Source organism: Leucoraja erinacea, chromosome 31 (assembly GCF_028641065.1).
Source record: "Leucoraja erinacea ecotype New England chromosome 31, Leri_hhj_1, whole genome shotgun sequence".
Lineage (NCBI taxonomy): Eukaryota > Metazoa > Chordata > Chondrichthyes > Rajiformes > Rajidae > Leucoraja > Leucoraja erinaceus.
The window spans coordinates 19,488,210-19,509,060 of NC_073407.1; the positions used below are offsets into that span (position 1 = coordinate 19,488,210).

The 20,851-nt window shown below is 44.6% G+C and overlaps 2 protein-coding genes across 3 annotated transcripts in view; both read right to left on the reverse strand.

The window, feature by feature from the left end:
- Positions 1-8,660, reverse strand: part of nup214 (nucleoporin 214) — a 72,730-nt gene extending 64,070 nt beyond the window's left edge. Inside the window, exons 1-3 of the mRNA XM_055660193.1 lie at positions 8,510-8,660; positions 2,333-2,528; positions 1,110-1,261 (exon numbers count right to left, since the gene is read on the reverse strand). Of these exons, the coding sequence (XP_055516168.1) occupies positions 1,110-1,261; positions 2,333-2,528; positions 8,510-8,551 (390 nt within the window). The 5' untranslated portion in view covers positions 8,552-8,660. The remainder of the gene's footprint in view (positions 1-1,109; positions 1,262-2,332; positions 2,529-8,509) is intronic.
- Positions 8,661-11,092: 2,432 nt separating this feature from the next.
- Positions 11,093-20,851, reverse strand: part of LOC129712047 (allograft inflammatory factor 1-like) — a 35,592-nt gene continuing 25,833 nt past the window's right edge. Inside the window, exons 5-6 of one of the 2 annotated variants that reach the window (XM_055660196.1) lie at positions 19,941-20,103; positions 11,093-13,499 (exon numbers count right to left, since the gene is read on the reverse strand). In XM_055660196.1, the coding sequence (XP_055516171.1) occupies positions 13,412-13,499; positions 19,941-20,103 (251 nt within the window). In that variant the 3' untranslated portion in view covers positions 11,093-13,411. Of the gene's footprint in view, positions 13,500-13,650; positions 14,508-19,940; positions 20,104-20,851 lie in introns of those variants that run through there. The other variant, XM_055660195.1, reaches the window with a different exon arrangement.

Genomic DNA, 20,851 nt, shown 5'->3' on the forward strand with positions numbered 1-20,851 from the left:
AAATAGTTTGCAGGATTTTGGCAGAAGAAACCCCACTAAACTGCTCTACTTGAAGCAGTAATGGTCCGAGTAGCCACCTCCTGTGACATCCTAATTCTGTTTTAAGGAGAAGACAGGCTAGAAAAAAATGGGGGATTTATAGACCCTTTGGCACAATTCCTCATGCTGGAGCAAAAAGAGTGCAGCATTACGGGTAAGAAACATTAGAACGGGCACAATGCCAAAGAATTGTAGTGCTGGAGGAGACGAAGAGTTTGAACAAGAGCAAAGCCATGGAGGGATTAGAACAAGACTAATTAAAATGTTGGATATTAGCCATGTGTAACATCAAAGTGGTACAATTAGTCATGACAAATATATACATTATTTAACATTACTGTATTCACTCCAGTACAAAAACTAACCACTCAGAGCGGCAGGTTTATGCACCACATAAACCACTAGAGATGACAAAGAAATAATAGTCTCTCCACAATGTGTGTTTATTTCTATTACATGTCCAACATTAAGGAGGAAAGGAATAAAAGTGCATGATAATAGAGAAAGATTAAGTAGGGTAAAAGCACATGTTGCTAGCACAGCTGCTGCAAAGATCGGTTGAATGCTTTGTTCTTGCACAACTTTTAAGTAATCAACTTTTAACTGTTAAATATGGGTATGGCTGGTGTTCACTATCTACCCCTCCCTACCCAGTAGATAAAAATAAACCTGGACTGGAAGCATATGTGGCAAGGCATTTGTTTTCTTTCCGTGCAATATACTCATAAACTATTTAGCCAGCAGCTTCATAAGAATTTCTTATTTGATTATCGCCAAAGTTTATGTTTAAAACATAAATAGACGGGATTTCAATTCTTGCTATACTATTTTAGAGGAAAGATGAACTACGTGGCTTAAGATGGTAGGGTGGACAGGATGGCTATGGGTTACCACAGACACAATAGTCGCCTTATCCGCTGTATCATTATGGTGTTGCTTTACCCATAAACACAAACAGCTTGCATAAATGTATAAGCATGTGAATAAGAATGTGATTCCTGGATGGATTCTGTTTACTAACATTGGATGAAGAACAGTGTGCAATAAAAACAAACTTATGCAGCACTCACCTTGTTCAGAAATGTGCGAATATCAAAGAAAGCAATGACCAGCCCATACTCTTCTGACACCATGGCAACAGACAAGGTTAAATCATCATGGCTGAGTGATATGTGGTGCATAGGGAGCTTCATACTAACTGTCATAAAAGGTGCACCTTCAACTGGGACATTAAAACAGAACCTGGTTAGAAAATGACTTAGCCCTATACAGATTAAATATCTTTCAAGATAAAGAAACTACAGAGCATAAGGTCATCTCTTATTAATGCAGTTGGCAGCCTTGGAAAAATAGAAATTATACCAACATGCCCCTTTTAAAGATAATGGCAAGTATGAAGAGAGTGATTGTTCTAGGTACTTAATTCAGAGTATAAACACAAATTTATGATAAATCCTTTCCCCTCCCCATCTCATATACTATGTACCCATAAGCATTGTCACTTCAGCAGTACCATCAAAGTTACTTAGTCACTTAGCTCAAACGATGAGATGATTATACAGAGATTAACCCACAGTTTGTACTCAATAAACTACTGCAAACAATAACCAAACTACAAAAACGCTGATCATTTTCTGTTGATCACAGAAATCCAAACACACACACACACACACACACACATTAGAGGCATAGCTTGTGGTGGTACCTGGTGGCTAGCCACGGGTAGCGATCCCTCGGCTCAGGAGGGAGGAGTTGAGTGTTTCAGAGTGGGAGGCGTTGGGTCATGGGGTCCAACCGGGAGTATTTAAGGTCGGGTCACGCCCGGTCACGGGGTTGGTGTAGGAAGCGGCACCGTTACAGTAATAAATGCCATTTCGTGCACATAACTTGTTTTCGCCTCATTCTTGACTGGACTCCTGGACTCCCCGCTACAAGCTCAACATTTCAGCAAACCTTTGATATTATGTTTCATAACTATTTTACCAACAATCTGGTTCCAATTTAATTTTGTCTCATCAGCAGAAAGGGCCCCCAGAAATTCTATTCAAAATCCATAAAGAAGATAATTCCTCTATATCGTATTAAGTAGAATACTTGAAGTCACTCTTTTGAATTTCCATGAATGCCTAACAATCTACTGAGCCTGTGAAGCAGTAATTCAGAGGCCAAAACACTCTTTCAGCAGTGTAGTGCCCATGGCCTTCAAGCATGCACATTACCCTTGACCAAAAGTGAGGGGAATCAAGTTTTCCACCATCTAGCTCACAATTTTAAAAGAAAGATGCGTACTTACTAATTTCATTTATAGTTCCCTCTTCCTTGTCAGCCAAAGCAATGTACTGACTGCTGATAATTTTCAAGCCATTGACGCCTCCCATAAAGACGAGTCCAAAATGGTTGGATACGATCAAGAGACTGACCCTATCCTTCGGCAACTCCTCCGGGACTTCAAAGACACGAAATCTCTTCATCTGCCGGAACATGAAGTACTGTGGAAGGAAGTTAGAAATGTTCAAACAACTTACGAAGGAAACCACTACAACCTAAAGGTGGCATCAAAATAGTAAGAAATCTTATGCAAGAGGATTAGATAAATTGGAGGTACGGAAGGGCAAATTGGATGGCTGATACAAATGGCAACTATCTGTGCTATATTAGAGGTTTGGAACCGTACCTTTATGTCACAGTTTGTTTTACTACCTTAGAAACCGACAATCAAAAACATCTAGCTTATTCAATCTCTTCTTATAACCAAATTTCCTAATCCATATAACATCCTGACGAATCTCTTTGGGATCCTCTCCAACGCAAGCAAATCCTTTTTCCAGTATGGCATTAATCTGTATACAATACTGTAGGTGAGGCCGAACCAATGTCTTATAAAGTTGTTACATGCCGAGTCCTTTCTTCAGACCGTCTAAAGTCTCAATCCGAATCCGAGTCTCAGTCTGCAGAAGGGCTTTGACCCGAAACGTCACCCATTCCTTCGCTTCAGAGATGCTGCCTGTTTCGCTGAGTTACTCCAGCGTTTTGCATTTATCTTTGGTGTAAACCAGCATCTGCAGTTCCTTCCTACATCTTTTATACCTTTATTGCCACATCCAGAGATCTGTGGACTTGTACCCCAAAGTCCCACCGTTCATCAAAACTTCCGAGGGCTCTAGCATTAACTGTATATTTCTTACTCTTATTTGACTTTCCAAAATGTATCATCTCACACTTGTCAGGATTAAACTTCATCTGTCATTGATCGGCCCAATTAGCCTTTTACAATCACCGTTATCGACAACACCATATGCTGAAGCCTTGAACATAGTGATTCTTGTGAAATACAAAGCGGGCATTAGTAAGTATGCAGACATACTTAGAATTAGATCCTTTATTTGTCATTCAGACCTTACGGTCTGAACGAAATGTCGTTACCTGCAGCCATACATACAATAATAAACAACATAACAGACAGTAAACACAAATTAACATCCACCATAGTGGGTCCACCAAGCACCTCCTCACTGTGATGGAGGCAAAAATCTTAGGGCTGCTGTCTCTTCCCTCCTCTTATCCCTCTGCGCTGAGGCGATACCCCACCGGGCGATGACAAGTCAGTCCCACGGCTCACCGAGCTCCGCGAACGGGCCGGTTCAAACTCCGCGGCCCTGGGGTGGTCGACGCTGCCGCCCTCCAGTCCAGCGGACGCAGCTGTTGACGATGTCGTCCACTGGCCCGCAGCCGAACCCCTGACTCAGGCCGCTGCCGCCAGAACGCCATCTCAGCCACCGTAGCACCGTTCCAGCCCCGAGCCGGGTCGCCCTCACGTGAGCGCCGTTCCACCCTCGAGCCAGGCCACCCTCACGGGAGCGTCTCAGCCCCGCGACAGGCCGTCCTCATGGGAGCACCGTTAACCTCGAGCCAGGCCGCCCTCACGGGAGCGTCTAAGCCCCTCACGTGTGCGCCGTTCCAGCCCCGAACCGGGCCGCCCTCACGGGAGCGAGCCCAGGGCGAGTCCTAACAGCCTCGAGGTCGCCATCTCCGCCATTAGGCCTCAGCGCAGACGGAGGCAGAGAAGGGGGATACGACAAGAAAGTTGCGTTCCCCCGAAGGGAGAGACAGAAAGTCCTGTTTCAACCGCCCCCCCCCCCACACATAACACAAACTTAAAAACAAAAAACTTAACTAAACAAGACGAAAAAAACAACAAACAAAAGTAAAAACAAACGGACTGCAGGTGAGGAGCCACAGCCGTTCACCAGCGCCGCCACTTCCGGAAAATACTGCTGTAAGCATCCCTGCCGTGTGTTTACCTTCCCCCGTGACCTCCCCCTCTCTGACACTGAACGGTCTGTCGTCAGCATAAGCCTTACCTTTGTCCCCTTCCGTCCCCACCTCAATGAGTTCCACGCCCACCACGACTTGGAGCTCTTCTACCGTCGCCTCCGCCTCACAGCGTACTTCCATGGGAAGGAGTCCTCGCCCCCAATCGCTGATCCCTTCCCCTGTTTCCAATGGACCCCCCCCTCCCCTCATGGCCATCTTCCGGCTTTGGACCTTTTATTCAAAACTGCCCCGCCGGACATCAACCACCTCAACTTCTCCACTCCCGTCTCACTCTAACCTCTCCCCCTCTGAACGTACAGTCATCGACTCATTCTGCAACAACCCAGGCCGGGTTATCAAACCTGCCGACAAGGGAGGTGCCGTGGTAATCTGGCGCGTTGATCTCTACATAGCTGAGGCCTCGCACCAACTATCGGACACTTCCTCCTACTTATCACCAACCTCATCAACTCCGGCTCCCTGCCCTCCCAAGCATCTGACCTCATCGTTCCACAGCCTCGCACGGCCCAATTTTACCTTCTCCCCAAAATCCACAAACCTGACTGTCCTGGTAGAACGTTACACAAAAAAGCTGGAGAAACTCAGCGGGTGCAGCAGCATCTATGGAGCGAAGGAAATAGGCAACGTTTCGGGCCGAAACCCTTCTTCAGACTGATCGGGGGCGGGGGTGGGTGGGGACAAGAAAGGGAAAAGGAGGAGGAGCCCGAAGGCTGGGGGATGGGAGGAGACAGCAGGGGGGCTGAGGAAGGGGAGGAGACAGCAAGGACTAACAAAATTGGGAGAATTCGATGTTCATGCCCCCGGCGTGCAGACTCCCCAAACGGAATATGAGGTGCTGTTCCTCCAATTTCCGGTGCTGCTCGCTGTGGCCATGGAGGAGACCCAGGACAGAGAGGTCGGAGATGGAGTGGGAGGGGGAGTTGAAGTGCTGAGCCACCGGGAGGTCAGCTTGGTTATTGCGGACCGAGCAGAGGTGTTCGGCGAAACGATCGCCCAACCTCCGCTTGGTCTCACCGATATAGATCTGCTGACATCTAGAGCAGCGGACGCAATAGATGAGGTTGGAAGAGATGCAGGTAAACCTCTGTCGCACCTGGAACGATTGCTTGGGTCCTTGAACGGAGTCGAGGGGGGAGGTAAAGGGACAAGTGTTGCATCTCTTGCGGCATACCCCCCGTCCTGGTAGAACCATTGTCTCTGCCTGTTCGTGCCCTACCGAACTTATATCCACATACCTCGACTCCATCCTATTCCCCCTGATTAAATCCCTCCCTACCTGTGTTCGAGACACCGCAGACACTCTCCGTCGTCTCTGGGCATTCCGTTCTCTAGGCCCCCATCCCCTCATCTTCACCATGGACGTCCAGTCACTCTACACCTCCATCCCACACCAGGAGGATCTCAAAACCCTCCGGTTCTTCCTCGACTGGAGAACCAACTAATCCCCGCTTACAGATACTCTCCTCCGCCGAGCGGAACTGGTCCTTACCCGTAATAACTTTTGTTTGACTCCTCCCATTTCCTCCAAATACAAGGCGTAGCTATGGGCACGCGCATGGGCCCCAGCTATGCCTGCCTCTTTGTAGGGTACGTCGAACAATCCTTGTTCGAGACGTACCCGGGCCCCATCCCCGACCTCTACCTCCGCTACATTGACAATTGCATTGCTGCTACCTCCTGCACCCACACACAACTCACTGACTTCATCCGCTTCACCACTAACTTCCATCCAGCACTCAAATAAACCTGGACCATTTCCGACACTTCCCTACCATTTCTTGACCTCACTATCTCCATTGCAGATGATAGACTTCTGACCGACATCCACTATAAACTCAATGACTCCCATGGCTATCTAGACTACACTTCTTCCCAACCTGCTTCCTGTAAGGACTCCATCCCCTACTCCCAATTCCTCAGTCTACGCAGCATCTGCTCCCAGGATGAGGTGTTCCACACCAGGGCATCGGAAATGTCCTCATTCTTCAGGGAACTGGGTTTCCCCTCCCCTACTATAGATGAGGCTCTCACTAGGGTCCTTTTCAATACCCCGTAACACTGTTCTCTCTCCCCATCCCCCCCACTCACAACAAGGGCAGAGGCCCCCTAGTCCTCACCTTTCACCCCACTAGCCGTCACATACAACAAATAGTCCTCCATCATTTTCACCACCTCCAATGTGACCCCACCACTCGCCACATCTTCCCATCTCCCCCCAGTCTGCTTTCTGCAAAGACCGCTCCCTCCATAACTCCCTGGTCAATTCTTCCCTTCCCTCCCGCACCACCCCCTCCCTGGGCACTTTCCCTTGCAACCGCAAGAGATGCTACACTTGTCGCTTTACCTCCCCCCTCGACTCCATTCAAGGACCCAAGCAGTCATTCCAGGGGCGACAGGTGTTCACGTGCACCTCCTCCAACCTCATCTATTGCATCCGCTGCTCTAGATGTCAGCTGATGTACATCGGTGAGACCAAGCGTAGGCTTGGCGATCGTTTCGCCGAACACCTCCGCTCGGAACTTAACCAACCTGATCTTCCTGTGGCTCAGCACTTCAACTCCCCCTCCCATTCCGAGCCCGACCTTTCTGTCCTGGACCTCCTCCATGGCCAGAGTGAGCAGCACTGAAAATTTGAGAAGCAGCACCTCGTATGCCGCTTGGGCAGTTTGCACCCTGGCGGCATGAACATTGACTTCTCCAATTTCCGGTAGCCCTTGCTGTCTCCTCCCCTTCAATGCTCTCCATCAGCCCTCTGGGTCCTCCTCTTCCTTTCTCCTTTCTTCTCCCCCCACCCCACATCAGTCTGAAGAAGTGTTTTGGCCCAAACCGTTGCCAATTTCCTTCGCTCCATAGATGCTGCTGCACGCGCTGAGTTTCTCCAGCACTTTTGACTACCTGCAGACACAAAAAGTTGGAGTAACTCAGCGGGACAGGCAGCATCTCTGTAGAGGAGTGTGTGACATTTCAGGTCAAAACCCTTCATTAAGTAGGTGATTGACGAGTAAGAGCTATTTAATAACAGTGATAGTGACACTATTACTTTGGTGATGATTGAGAGAAGTCTTCAGTACCACTGATGAAATGTTAACTGATCACTTTACTATATCCAGAGCTCTCAGCCATTTCTTGATATTACATTGAATGAATCAAGTTGGCTAAATAAATGACAGATGTGTACAGCAATTCGTTCTTCCCCCGCACAATTAAAGCATGGAATAATCTCCACCCTACCATAGTTACCCAACCAGATGCAACTAAATTTAAAGTATCTCTTTCTTCCCAATAATCCTTTCCAGCTTAAGCCCTCCCTTCACCACCTCCAGTTTAAATTCCATTTGGAATATTTTGGAGGACCAAGAAAACATAGAAATTAGGTGCAGGAGTAGGCCATTCGGCCCTTCGAGCCTGCACCGCCATTCAATATGATCATGGCTGATCATCCAACTCAGTATCCCGTACCTGCCAAGAAACCAAGAAAACACAAACTTCAGCACCATCACAGCTTCCTCCTGAGACCTCCAGCACAACTGAAATCAGAACTCAGCATGGTCTTTAGCGTATACCTTCTGTGCCTCAACATCACTTACAGCGTCCCACAAGATGCTGAATGAATAGCGGAGTCACTCCTGCACTTTGTGTTCTAGGCAAGATTCCAGCATCCTTGTTACTCCTTTGAATCTTTAAGTTGTGAACACGGAAAGCAAACTTCAAAATAAGTGTTTACAAAACTAGCATAGATATATAGTCATGTACGATCACACTCTCAGGCAATGTCAGCGCCCATGTTTTTCACACAGAGAGTTGTGAATCTCTGGTATTCTCCGCCACAGAAGGTAGTTGAGGCCAGTTCATTTCTATATTTCAGAGGGAGTTAGACGTGGCCCTTGTGGCTAAAGGGACCCATATGGAGAGAAGGCAGGGATGGGATACTGAGTTGGATGATCAGCCATGATCATATTGAATGGCGGTGCAGGCTCGAAGGGCCGAATGGCCTACTCCTGCACCTATTATCCATGTTTCTATGCTGCGCTTCCTCTGCCAGACTCGCTGTCCCTCATCTCACCATCACCACTTCACCCTCACATTCGCCCGTCCGGTGAACCACAGCAAGGCATTTATTTTCTCCACCACTCACCTTCATCTCCTTCTCGGGGACGCCGACCACGCCGTCCCCCATCGCGAGTCACTTGTTAACCGGCGCCAACACCAAGAGACGCCTCCGCTGCTGCCGCCGCCCGCCCGCTCAAACAGGCCTCACATCCGGCGCCGCTGCGCGCATCACAGACAGAGCCCGGGTCACGTGGGAGAGAGCGGGAGGCGGGGCCAAAAGACCGCGTCATCGTCAGTCCAGGCAGCGGCTCGGCGCAGGCGCGCAGAGCTGAATGCATGAATGAATGAATCCCCATGAATGAAACAATTAATGATACTTTGTAACAGTGTCGGGTAAATGTTGTAAACACCACGTGAGGACGAAATGAATGTCAGGAGAAAAGGAATAGACATGCATGATAATGGATTATGTTTAAGAAGGAACTGCAGATGCTGGAAAATCGAAGGTACACAAAAATGCTGGAGAAACTCAGCGGGTGCAGCAGCATCTATGGAGCGAAGGAAATAGGCAATGCCTATTTCCTTCGCTCCACAGATGCTGCTGCACCCGCTGAGTTTCTCCAGCATTTTTGTGTGCATGAAAATGGAGTTAGATTAAGTAGAGTAAATGCACATGTAGCGCAAACAGCAACGGACAGCAAAATCCATTGCACCACTTCTGACACCATTGGCCATACAAGGCGTTATTTATTACCTTTTTCGTTTATATTTCGGGATGCAAGCAAAGCGGCAATTTATCACCCATTCATTGACCATCCTTGAGAAAACAGGGTGAGCCATCTTCTACTGAAGGCATTCCCATGATGTTCCCAGATAGAGAGTTTTAGATAAAACTGAAGAAGGGTCTCGACCTCTCCATAGATGCTGCGATAGAACCCGCTGAGTTTCTCCAGCATTTTCTGTCCTATTGTAGTGTTGTGTTTAGCAGATCAACTACTTAGGATTCCAGTCAAGTTATGTTTGAATTATGAATTTCTATGGGGATGTATTTGCTTGTTGCATGAACTTCTGTACTCTATTCCTGACTGGTGAAGATGGACATGACTGAGATTGTATATTTCTAATATGGTTCTACCAGAGCGCAAAGTATTGAGCAAATCCAATTCGCTTTACCCACTCAATCGGAACCCAAATTTAAACATAATAAAGCACCCCCATTTGTCCATGTCAGAATATTTCGAATGCTGCAGGTACAAATATAATAGAAATGGAAACAACACGTGGATTTGGAGTTATGATCCCTGATAATTCACTCTTTAACATCTTCTAAACATTATTCTCAAAGATACATTGATGAGATCATATAAGCTTTTGCCAAATACGTGCTCAGTCCGCCAAAGTCTACCGGATCTCCCATTTGCTAACCATATTAACTTCCATTCCCATACTGACCTTTCTGCCTTAGGCCTCCTCTATTGCCAGAGTGAGGCCATGCGCACACAGCCATTTCTCCCTCCCATCCTATATTCCTCCCTCTGGCTTCACAATTTACACCTATTCTTGTCCCACACCTTTTATCTTTTCATCTCTGGCCTTTGTCCAACCACCTGTCTATCAAAAACCGCCCTCACCTGCAAACACCTATCGCTTGCCAGGCTTTATCCTGCCCTCTTCCACCCTTCCCCCCACCCCCCAATCATAATCAATCTCAAGGGTCCAAATGTCACCGACACATTCTCCAGACATGCTGCCTGACCGCTGAGTTACTCCAGCACTTTGTGTCTTTATTTGTAAACCAGGGACTCACTCTACAGAACGTTTTTCCTTCTATTATTTATTATGTAAAATAATATGTGTGTTATGGTTGTGTTTATAATTTGTTTGGTTGTTTTGTTGTTCCGCGAGCATTGCCACTTTCATTTCACTGCACATCTCGTATGTGTATGTGACAAATAAACTTGACTTGACTTGGCATCTGCAATTTCTCATATCTACTATTGGCTAATTGTTGGGTGTTAATTATGAGGCCAATGTTTAGGATATTTCCCGCCGAGCATGAGGTGTACTCTCTGCTCTGCGGAAACAACTCAACTTGGAGCCAGTTTTAATGACTTATCTTACTGTGACAGGCACAGTTTGAGATTGATCCCAATTTTAACCTCAGTTACACACATGTGCACATTAGCGCCACATCAATGAATCCCTCTATTGGAGCAGAGGAGCATTACTGCCAATTATTTGAAATGTGTTTAGTTGAAATCAACAAAGAGAGAACAACTTACATTCAAGAATTGCTTTATTTCACTCTTGTTATGTACAAAATTATGAAATGATTCCCAACAGAATGGATATTAGTTACATGAAGAGGTTGAACAAAGTTGGATTGTTTTCTTTGGAGCTTTGGAGACTGCGGGGAGACCTGATAGAAGTTTATAAAATTACTAGACCAAGGGGGACCCGTTGGGTCCTGTCCCCTCAAAGGGGTTGGAGGGGGGGGGGGGGCGGAATTCAGGGTCACACACAGACACGCACTAACCCCCCCCCCCCCCCCCCCCCGATAGTATATTATTATTAATTCGCTCCTTTTGCCCCATCCCCTGCCCTATCCACTTACGCATAACCCCCAACTGCGCAGGCGTGGCTAGAGAGGGGGGGGGGGGGGGGGGTGGAGAGGGAGGGGGTAGAGAGAGGAAGAAGGGGGGGCACGGCATCACACAGGAGGGCTGGTTCCCAAATGCAATACTCCACCACACCCACACGTCCCAATATTCACCACTCCCTAGCGAGGGAGGGGGGGCAGAGAGGAAGTGGGGGCAGAAAGGGAGGGCCCCCTCTCCTCCCTTTTCTCCATCCCCCCCTCTCTGCCCTCCCTCTATCCCTCTCTCCCTCTGCCCCAGGGAGGGGGTAGAGAAGGAGGGAGTAGAGGTAGCAACTACCCAGGTTGTAGAGCTGAAGCCTCCCCGCCTGGTCCGAGCTAGGCTGCGGCCGGCATGGACCAGAGCAAGGCCTGGAGCGATCTGAGATGATGGTCAAAAGCAGCGGAGGGCCGGCTGATGGTGGCTTCCGTGAGAGGCATAGATAGGGTAGACAGTTAATCTTTTTCCCTAAGGCATGCCCATCAAATACAAGGGGCTTAGGTTTAAGGTGAGAGGGGTAACATTTAAAGAAGATGTGCAGAGCAAGTTCTTTTATTTATACAGAATGGTGGGTGCTTGGAATGTCCTGCCAGGGGTATTTGTGGAAGAAGATACAATAGTAATATTAAAGACGTTTTTCGTAGGCACATGTGAATGCAGGAAATGTAGAGACATGGATCAGGAGCAGGCAGAAGGGATTAGATTTGGCATGATGTTCAGCACAGGCTTTGTAGGACAAACAGTTTCTTCCTGTGTTGCATTGTTCTGTGCCCTCTGATTCACTCTTCCTACAGTTCCCAACAGCACCATATTCTGAAATCTTCGCACAAGTTCTATTCACATGCAGAAAGATGGGCAAATAATAAGTAATTAGAAACATCTTCTGAGAGACAAAATCAATAAAGTCAGAGTAATAGAATTAGATTTTGCATTAGAAGCAGGAAGGATAATACGGCAGAATAGAAGTGGTATTGGCAGCATATCAAACGGATTGAACGAGTATAAACATGATATTAAATATTGAAAATACAAAAAGGATTTAGAAGGATGAAGCCAGAACTCAGAGAGTACTCATTTAACACTAGTCAAATAATTCCAAACATAATAGATCAACCACATTGAATCCCATATGTGGTATCTTTTCTGATTTATCAATATTATGGTGATCATCTCTCAAAGTTCCACTTCACTGCCACAACCATACACAGTACACCTCAATTCGGATATCTACCATTCTTAACCTTTATTCACTCATGTGTGAACTTCATTCTCTTGGGCACACGGCTGAGGTGTGATTTGATGGAAGTCTTTAAGATCATAAAAAAAGGTTTGCACGTGTGAGCACAAGAGAAGGTAATTCCAACGTAGACACAAAATGTTGAAATAGCTCAGCGGGACAGGCAGCATCTCGGGAGAAAAGGAATGGATGAGAAATAAAGATACTTCCACTTCTGTGGAGCCTGGAACTTGTAATCCTAAGTATAATTTTGTCACATACAAAACAAATAGAAAATTGTAGGTAGGTATTCGGCCAAATGACCTGCATCTGAACATTGTTGAATTATCTCTTATTAACCCACCCACGCCACTGTTTACTGGTCTAATTAGCACCACATGGCAGTAACATATTGAGGTATAGAAGGAACTATATCAGAAATTTGTAGCCAGGCTTTGATAACTAATCATTTCCACAGAACAAGAAATAATTTAGATTTCTATGCTGCACGTTTCGCATCCTAGGCTATTCCAAAAGGTCTTCACAGAAAATTACTAGTTTTAATGTATAAGAAAGATGACAACCAATACACTTGCAGCAACAGCATTGTGATAATGGTCCAATAATCGACTTTAGTGGGGAAAAGCACCAGCCAGGAAACAACATAGAACCCAGCTTTGCTTCAAACGCATGTAACCTTTTACATCTACCAAAGAAAACAAAGAATTAACCCAATTTTCGACTTCCAACGATTCTGCACACCATGGGGAATGTTGACTGAGTGCTCAGGCCATTGGCATACAAAACCACAACCTCCGGGATCATAAGTAACTGTGACAGCCACACAAGTCAAGCACAAAATCTAAATGGAGTTCTCTATTAAGGTTAGGGACTACAACAAAGGGATACTGGGTAGTCTGTAAGTTCTGTTGGGTAGCATTGGACAAATTAGTAATAGATTTGTGCATCACTGTACAGGAACACATAGATTTGAAAAATATCAAACATGACATTAAGTTTTGACTGACAGGGAACATTCAGCCACCACCTCAACAAGTCCAAGATGAAACATCACACGGGGGTATTTACAATTCAAGAGAAGTGCACAATCATTCCCAGTTCTTCATCCAAAGGGTCACGGAAGGCTAGAGATGTCCCTCTTAGCAGGAGGTCTTGTAGGTTTGGAATCATTTCCGTCACTTTTTCCTTCGAACATCATTATTCTGAAAATAAATATATATATATTTTTTTTTAAATATTTTATTTTATTAGAAGTAAGCACAGTCATATGGCACCAAAGTGCCTAATATATTTTTTCATAATACATTTTATGTACAACTTCTTTTTTTTTTGTTACATTGAAAAAAGATGAGAATAAGAAAAAGAGGTTAGATAGTAAAGGATAGAAAAATGTGAAATATATAGTGTGTGAAGAAAGAAAACGAGTAAATGAAGAAAGTTGAGAGAGAAAATAGTGAAAAGAAAAGGAGATCATTATTTATAGTCTTGACCAACCCTCGTCCAGTCCTGAAACAGTTATTTTTTACAATTGTGTTGCACCATATGATTCCAAAAAAACGACGAATGGAGACCAACTCGTTATGAATTGGTCTGATTTATCCATTAGGAGGAATCGCATTTCCTCAAGATGAGCGGTGTCCAACATACTTGCAATCCACATTTTAAGCGTTGGTATTGATGTACCCTTCCAAAATTTAAGTATTAATTTTTTTGCTATTATTAAACCATAATTAAGGAATAGATTTTGAGACGCGTTCAATTTATTCCCATCTTCCATTACACCAAATATAATCATTTCAGTATTAGGTTCCATTCTTGTCTTGAATAATTTTGTAAGTATTTCAAAAATATAATTCCAAAATCTATAAAGTTTTATGCAGGAAACTAAGGAGTGTGTTATAGTTGCCTTTTGGGCTTGACATTTATCACAAGTGGCGGATATATTTGGATAAAATTTGTTCAATCTTGTTTTTGAATAATATAATCTATGTACAATTTTAAATTGTATTAGATTATGTCTTACATTAATTGAACATTTGTGAATATATATCAGGTATTTTTCCCATTTAACCTTCGTAATTTTTATCATTAATTCCCGTTCCCACTCTTCTCTAAGTACCTCTGTCGATGGTAGGTCTATATTTAGAATACTATTATATAAATAGGATATTAATTTTTGTGAGTCACTTTTTCCTTCGAACATCATTATTCTGAAAATAAATATTTAAACTCTAATTTTAAATCTTTAATTTGTGATTGGATCAACAGACATTTTCAGTTCATACTCCTTCAATGGAACTGAATATATAAAAATTGTAAAAATGATTTATGTTTATATTCTTCTTTTGCTAGAAATACCAGGTCATTTCACAGCACGAAGTGCAATCATTGGTCCAACACAGGAAACAGGAGAGCTAAGATAGACACAAAATGCTGGAGTAACTCAGCGGGACAGGCAGCATCTCTGGAGAGAAGGAATGGGTGATGTTTCGGGTCGAGATCCTTCTTCAGACTGGGAGTCAGAGGATAGGGAGTCTAGAGATATGGAGGGGTAAGGTGCGAAAACGCCAGATCAAAGCAGACGATAAGGAAAAGTAGAATGGTTCATTGTTGGCTGAATGGAAGGTGACAAGGAAACCAAACACTCAGTAAAATTAATCGGAAGGACAGCGACATTAGTTGGAAAACTAGGGTGGAGGAGGGATGGAGAGAGAGGATAAGCAAGGGTTACTTAAAGTTAAAGAAGTCATTATTCATACCACTGCCCAAGCGAAACATGTGGTGCTGTTCTTCCAATTGGTGTAGGTCCTCACTCTGACAGTGGATAGCCCAGGACAAGAAGGTCAGTGAGGGAATGGGAGGGGGAGTTAAAGTGTTTAATATCCAGGATATCACGTAGGCCTAGGCGGACTGAGCAGAGATGTTCAGCGATATGATCGCAGAGCCGGCACTTGGTCTCCCCGATAGTCTATCACTCTCTGGGATATTAGCGTTTCGCTTTGGGGCATCTGAACTTTCGCACCTCCTCTAAAGCAAGGCACCCAATAAAATTGAAATCCAGCCATGAAATTAGTCCTGTGAATGGCCTAAATGCCTGCACTTGCTCTCAATCAATTCAGCCCCCACACTATGAATAAATTCACTAGACGCATGCTGCATCACCCCACAATAACCCATTCATCCAACTCTGCTGCGTAGGAATATCATTCCCATTTAAATACAGCAAATTCAGGCTTAAGGTAGGCAAATCAGAATGGATTAAGTGATGTTACTAACAAGAAGCCAAAAAGGGCATGTTCTATTCAGCAACTCCAGTTACTATTCTCATGCATTTTTATGTTCCAAATCTCAAGGACCATCCACAAATGCAACACAAATCTTAAAAGCTTTCCACATGACTGGAGCCTGCGTAAATCCAGTAACAAATGATGAGGAAGACAATTCTTCCATTTTACACTCACAGTATGGAATTCCGTGCACTGTCTTCCTTTGTCCCCTAATTACAGAAGATGGAATCAAAGATGGAATGAGCTTCCAGTGGAAGTGGTGGAGGCAAGTTCATTGGTATCATTTAAAAATAAATTGGATAGGCATATGGATGAGAAGGGAATGGAGGGTTATGGTATGAGTGCAGGCAGGTGGGACTAAGGGGAAAAAAATTTGTTTGGCATGGACTTGTAGGGCCGAGATGGCCTGTTTCCGTGCTGTAATTGTTATATGGTTATATGGTTAAAGCACAGAGAGAAAAAATCTGTGGCTATGATACCAGAACTGAAAATGTAAGGTTGAGAATGGTGATGAAGATGGAGGTGGCTGTGGATGAGGCCTTCAAACAGATGAAAACAGAAGTAAAGCAGATGCAGAGAAGTAGCTTTCATTTCTACCCAGATCAACACTAATGAACTAATGAATAACGGTCGTCTCCAATAAATCCTTTGGGGATTGCAGGAGGAATCTCATTACCCAGAGTTGCCAAACATGTGGATATTGCGACAAGGCATACTGAATGCAAAAAGCATTGGCATATTTAAGGGATAATTATATTAAGTGAAAAAAAATAAAAACTGAGAGGCACGGTGGACTGACAGCAGCACTACAGCCTTACAGCGCCAGAGACCCTGGTTCGAACTGGACCACGGGTGCTTGTCTGTACGGAGTTTGTACATTCTCCCGATGACCTGCTTGGGTTTTCTCCAAGATCTTCGGTTTCCTCCCACACTCCAAAGACATACAGGTTTGTAGGTTACTTGGCTTGGTATCAATGTAAATTGTCCCTCGTGTGTGTTGGATAGCGTTAGTGTGCGGGGATCGCTGGTTGGTGTGGACTCGGTGGGCCGAAATGCCTGTTTCCACGCTGTATCTCGAAACTAAACTAAAAACATGGGAAGAATAGGTCTGGCTCATACGGAGCACAAGCATCAGTGTGGGGACATTAGACTGAATAGCTTGACTCGAAGATGTATGTAAAATAACTCGTCTATCAGGCTAATTCCTGCCTGATTAGTGACTATGCCTCAGCTAAATGGTCTGGTAATCAAATCCTACTTATGGATAGAAAACAAAACTATTTGGGAAATAGAACAAATATCTAAATGTATGATCCCATCAATAGTCAGGCATTATATATAGGATATAAAGGTAGCTTAATATGCTATAAAGCACATCTCAGAAATGGAGGGGAAGATTTAGCTCTCAATATATAATTACTTTTAAAGTGAAATGATCATTACAGTGACATCAGGTGATTCAGAATGGCGCATGCTAGTGTGTGTGTGACGCTGCAGGCCGCCCCCTCCCCCCCGCAACCGCGCGTTGATGGGGACGGGACCTGACGGGTCCCACTTGGTCTAGTTAACTTTTTAAAATTGTTTTAATCCTTCATGACTTCAGGATGTTCTGAGCACTTCGTGAAAATACCTTCCGAAGTAAAGTCACGTTGCGAGGTGGGAAATTCAGATGCCAAATTGCACACAGCAAGTCCCACAAAAAGTAAGTAATTTATGCTGAATGTTTAACATCGCAAACATTCTCAAATCTCAGGACTTTACAGAAAATAAAGTACCTTTTAAAAAAAATTATAGCCACTGCTGTCATGCAGGAAACAGGGGAGAGAATTAGTCCCACGGCAATCTCCCAGAAATAGCAGTGTGATAATGCCTAGATAATCTGTTTTCAATGATGTTGGTTGAGGGCTGACCATTGGGGTTGGAGAGAACACACATTTCTTCAAATGCTGCCATGGGAAATTTGCAGTCTGCCTGAGCAGACAGAGTCATGGTTTAAAATCTCATCCACAAGGTTCAATTCATCAAACACCTGTCTTTGGATTTGAACTGCACTAACTTCTACAACTGGTTGAAACAAATGATTTTCAGTTGCTGTCTGCACTTAATCCTGTTCTGTGTAAACACCCAGAAAATCCCTGCGATACACAGTCTGTTAATTCAGTTAAGCTGCACTCATAACAGGGTAATGCCTTTCCCCCTTCCCACCCAAATATTAGGACTGAATACACATTAAAAATAAAATATCATTTAAGTCTTATATGCAGCAGTTACGTTGTTGCCTTACAGCACTAGGGACCCTGGCTCAATCCTGATTACAGGTGCTGTCTGTTCGGAATTTGTACGTTCTCCCTGTGACTGCGTGAGTTTTCTCTGAATGCCCCGGTTTCTTCCCACATTTCAAAGACGTGAAGGTTTGTCGGTTTTCTACATTTTCATTGATCTCCATTCCCTTGTCCTGTTTTCACACCTTGCACTTCCTTATCTATACACTTCCTTATCTATGTACCTCCCACTCCCTTGACATCAGTCTGAAGAAGGGTCTCGACCCAAAACATCACCCATCCCTTCTCTCCAGAGATACTGCCTGTCCCGCTGAGTTACTCCAGCATTTTGTGTCTACCTTCCAGGTTTCTAGGTTAATTGACTTCCAACTAGTGTGCAAGTGAGCGTTGGTCAGCATGGACTCAGTGGGTCGAAGGGCCTGTTTCCACGCTGTATCTCTAAACTAAACTGCCTGACATGTGGGTGATGCTTGGGTTCTCAAGATCAGAGCACCAAACTAAACATGTTTTTTCTGCATTTAAACAAGGGTGGGCCCCATAGAGGCAGATCAGCACTCTTCAATGGGTACTAAATGATACCGACATACTAATCATTGTAGTGGTCAAATACATCAGTGTTCTCTGACGAATGGTTGACCTATACGTGGGACCATGCATTAGGTCATCTGAGTCACAGTAAATTGTAGGTTCTAGTCCCAGCTCCAAAAACTTTAGCCCTAACCTGGCAGTCATTGAGGATCAGCTTTCACATGAAACATTAAAACTAGCTCTTATTCTCCCTTTCCACAGAAGACAGCCGGAGAGTGCCCCAGATTGTCCTGACAAGTTTTCTTCAAACAACATCACAGAAAAGAACAAAACACAAATTACTGGAAGAACTTAGTCAGTCAGGCAGCATCTTCGGAGTGAATGAGCAGACAATGTTTTGGGCTGGGACCCTTCTTCACACTTAAAATATCGCCTGACCCACTGAGTTCCTCCAACATCACATTTTGCTCAAGATTCCAGCATCTGCAGTTTCTTGTGTCTCCATCATTGAAATGAAAATGATCCGACCACTTGTCTGCATTTTGTGGCTTAAAGGTCCATTTGAAATTTTGGAAGGTGAAACGTCAATGAAGTCCTCCACATCCTTTTGTACAGAATTGAATTTTATGTGCTTTCCACCTGAACTTCCCCAGACTAGTATGTGGGCCAATGCAGCACTGCACCTCACAGGTCAAAGGTTATGGGAGGGAGGTTGGTGGAATAGTATCAGAGAAAACTACAATGGAACACAAAACAAGGGCAGGAATTCTGCAGTGTAACTCAGCTGTTTTCTTCAATCACTTGTATTGTTCCATCAATGAGGAGGCGGAGAACGCATGTGATCTGGCTCCTGCAGGCCAGCAGGATGTAAAATTAGTAAAACAGCGATGGAAGGCACTTGAGAATGTTGGCAGGAACTGCAGATGCTGGTTTAAACCAAAGATAGACACAAAAAGCTGGAGCAACTCAGCAGGTCAGACAGTCTGAAGAAGGGTCTCGATCTGAAACGTTACCTATGGAAGGCACTTGAGTCAGCGTTGGGTGACTGTACTGCCAAGGGCATCAAGAGAGGCATTCATTTGTAGTTTTCAAAATGAAGCTGGTTAACTATCCAAAATAATTTGTGGTGGGGTGGGTTTGGGATGGTGGGGAGGGGAGGGGAGTAATTTTTTTAAATTGCACTTAAATGAATCTGCTGTGGGTTTAATGGGCCGAATGCCCTTCTTCCATGCAGTAACTATATCATAACTTTGTATCCCGGCATCTGTGTTGTTTTTTCTGGGCCCCAGAGGATAAATCATTTCAGTGATTACGTTGGATGGAACTCTATTGTTTAACATAAGCGAGGTTGCTATTTGGAAGCAGTCTGAAGAAGGGTTTTCGACCCGAAACGTTACCTATCTCCTTCGCTCCATAGATGCTGCTGCACCCGCTGAGTTTCTCCAGCATTTTTGTGTACCTTTGCTATTTGGAAGCCTGCTCAGCTCTGAAATGGCCACAAGGGGGAGCAAGGGCAGGTTTAGCAAGCTGAGGCACCTATACTCACAATCTGAGGACAGTGGAGCACTTGCCCAACATCATGATGACAAAGTTGCGGTAAGAGATGGTCTCACTGCTGCCACCCGTCGCTTCTGCAATCATCTTCTTCACTTCCAGGTGAGTCTTGGGAACTCCAAGTTTCTCCAGCATCTGCTTCAGGCTCATCAAGTCTGGTGGGTAGGAGGAGCGGGAAAAAAATAATCAGATTTCTTGCGAAGAAAGGCAATGACATGGGCTGTTTTATTTTCTTCATTGCCTGCTGCCCCCTTTGAATGCCACACGAACCATCTCTCCACACAAGTCCTTGCGTTATGTCAAAAGGGAGCAATCACGCTAAGTGCTCAGTATTTAGAATGTCCTCACCGCCCTCGATAACAGCACATTGAACTGGCAACAGCACCGGGTGGGCGTTACATAACCTCTGCTGCCTCAAACGCAAGAAGAAGAAGAAAAAGAAGAACGGCTTCTGTCTGTTGTGCCTGATTCTTTGACCCTATCCTGACACTATCAAGAGGGACAGCTATGTTGGACTATTGAAGAAGATGCACATTGGTGCTGAGATGTTGATTTGCTTGGGCTCTTGTCTGGCAACTGAATCTTCAGAACTGTACTCATTTATGAATGTAATACCATAAGGAGGAGGAACACAGGTCAGGATTCCTCAAGTGTGCACTGCCATTCTACATTTTTTTTTATTTTTTTTTTTTTTTAAATGATTTTTTAATGATTTTTTTTATGATACTGCCTGTAAGGGAAATTCATTTCGTTGTCTCAAATTGAGACAATGACAATAAATTTGAATACAATACAATACAAAGATCATGGCTCATCTACCGCCCCATCTTGTCCTTGTAACCCTTAATTCCTTTAGTGTTGGAAGATCAAAAATCTAGCGGTTTGGCAAGCTTTTGGTCACCT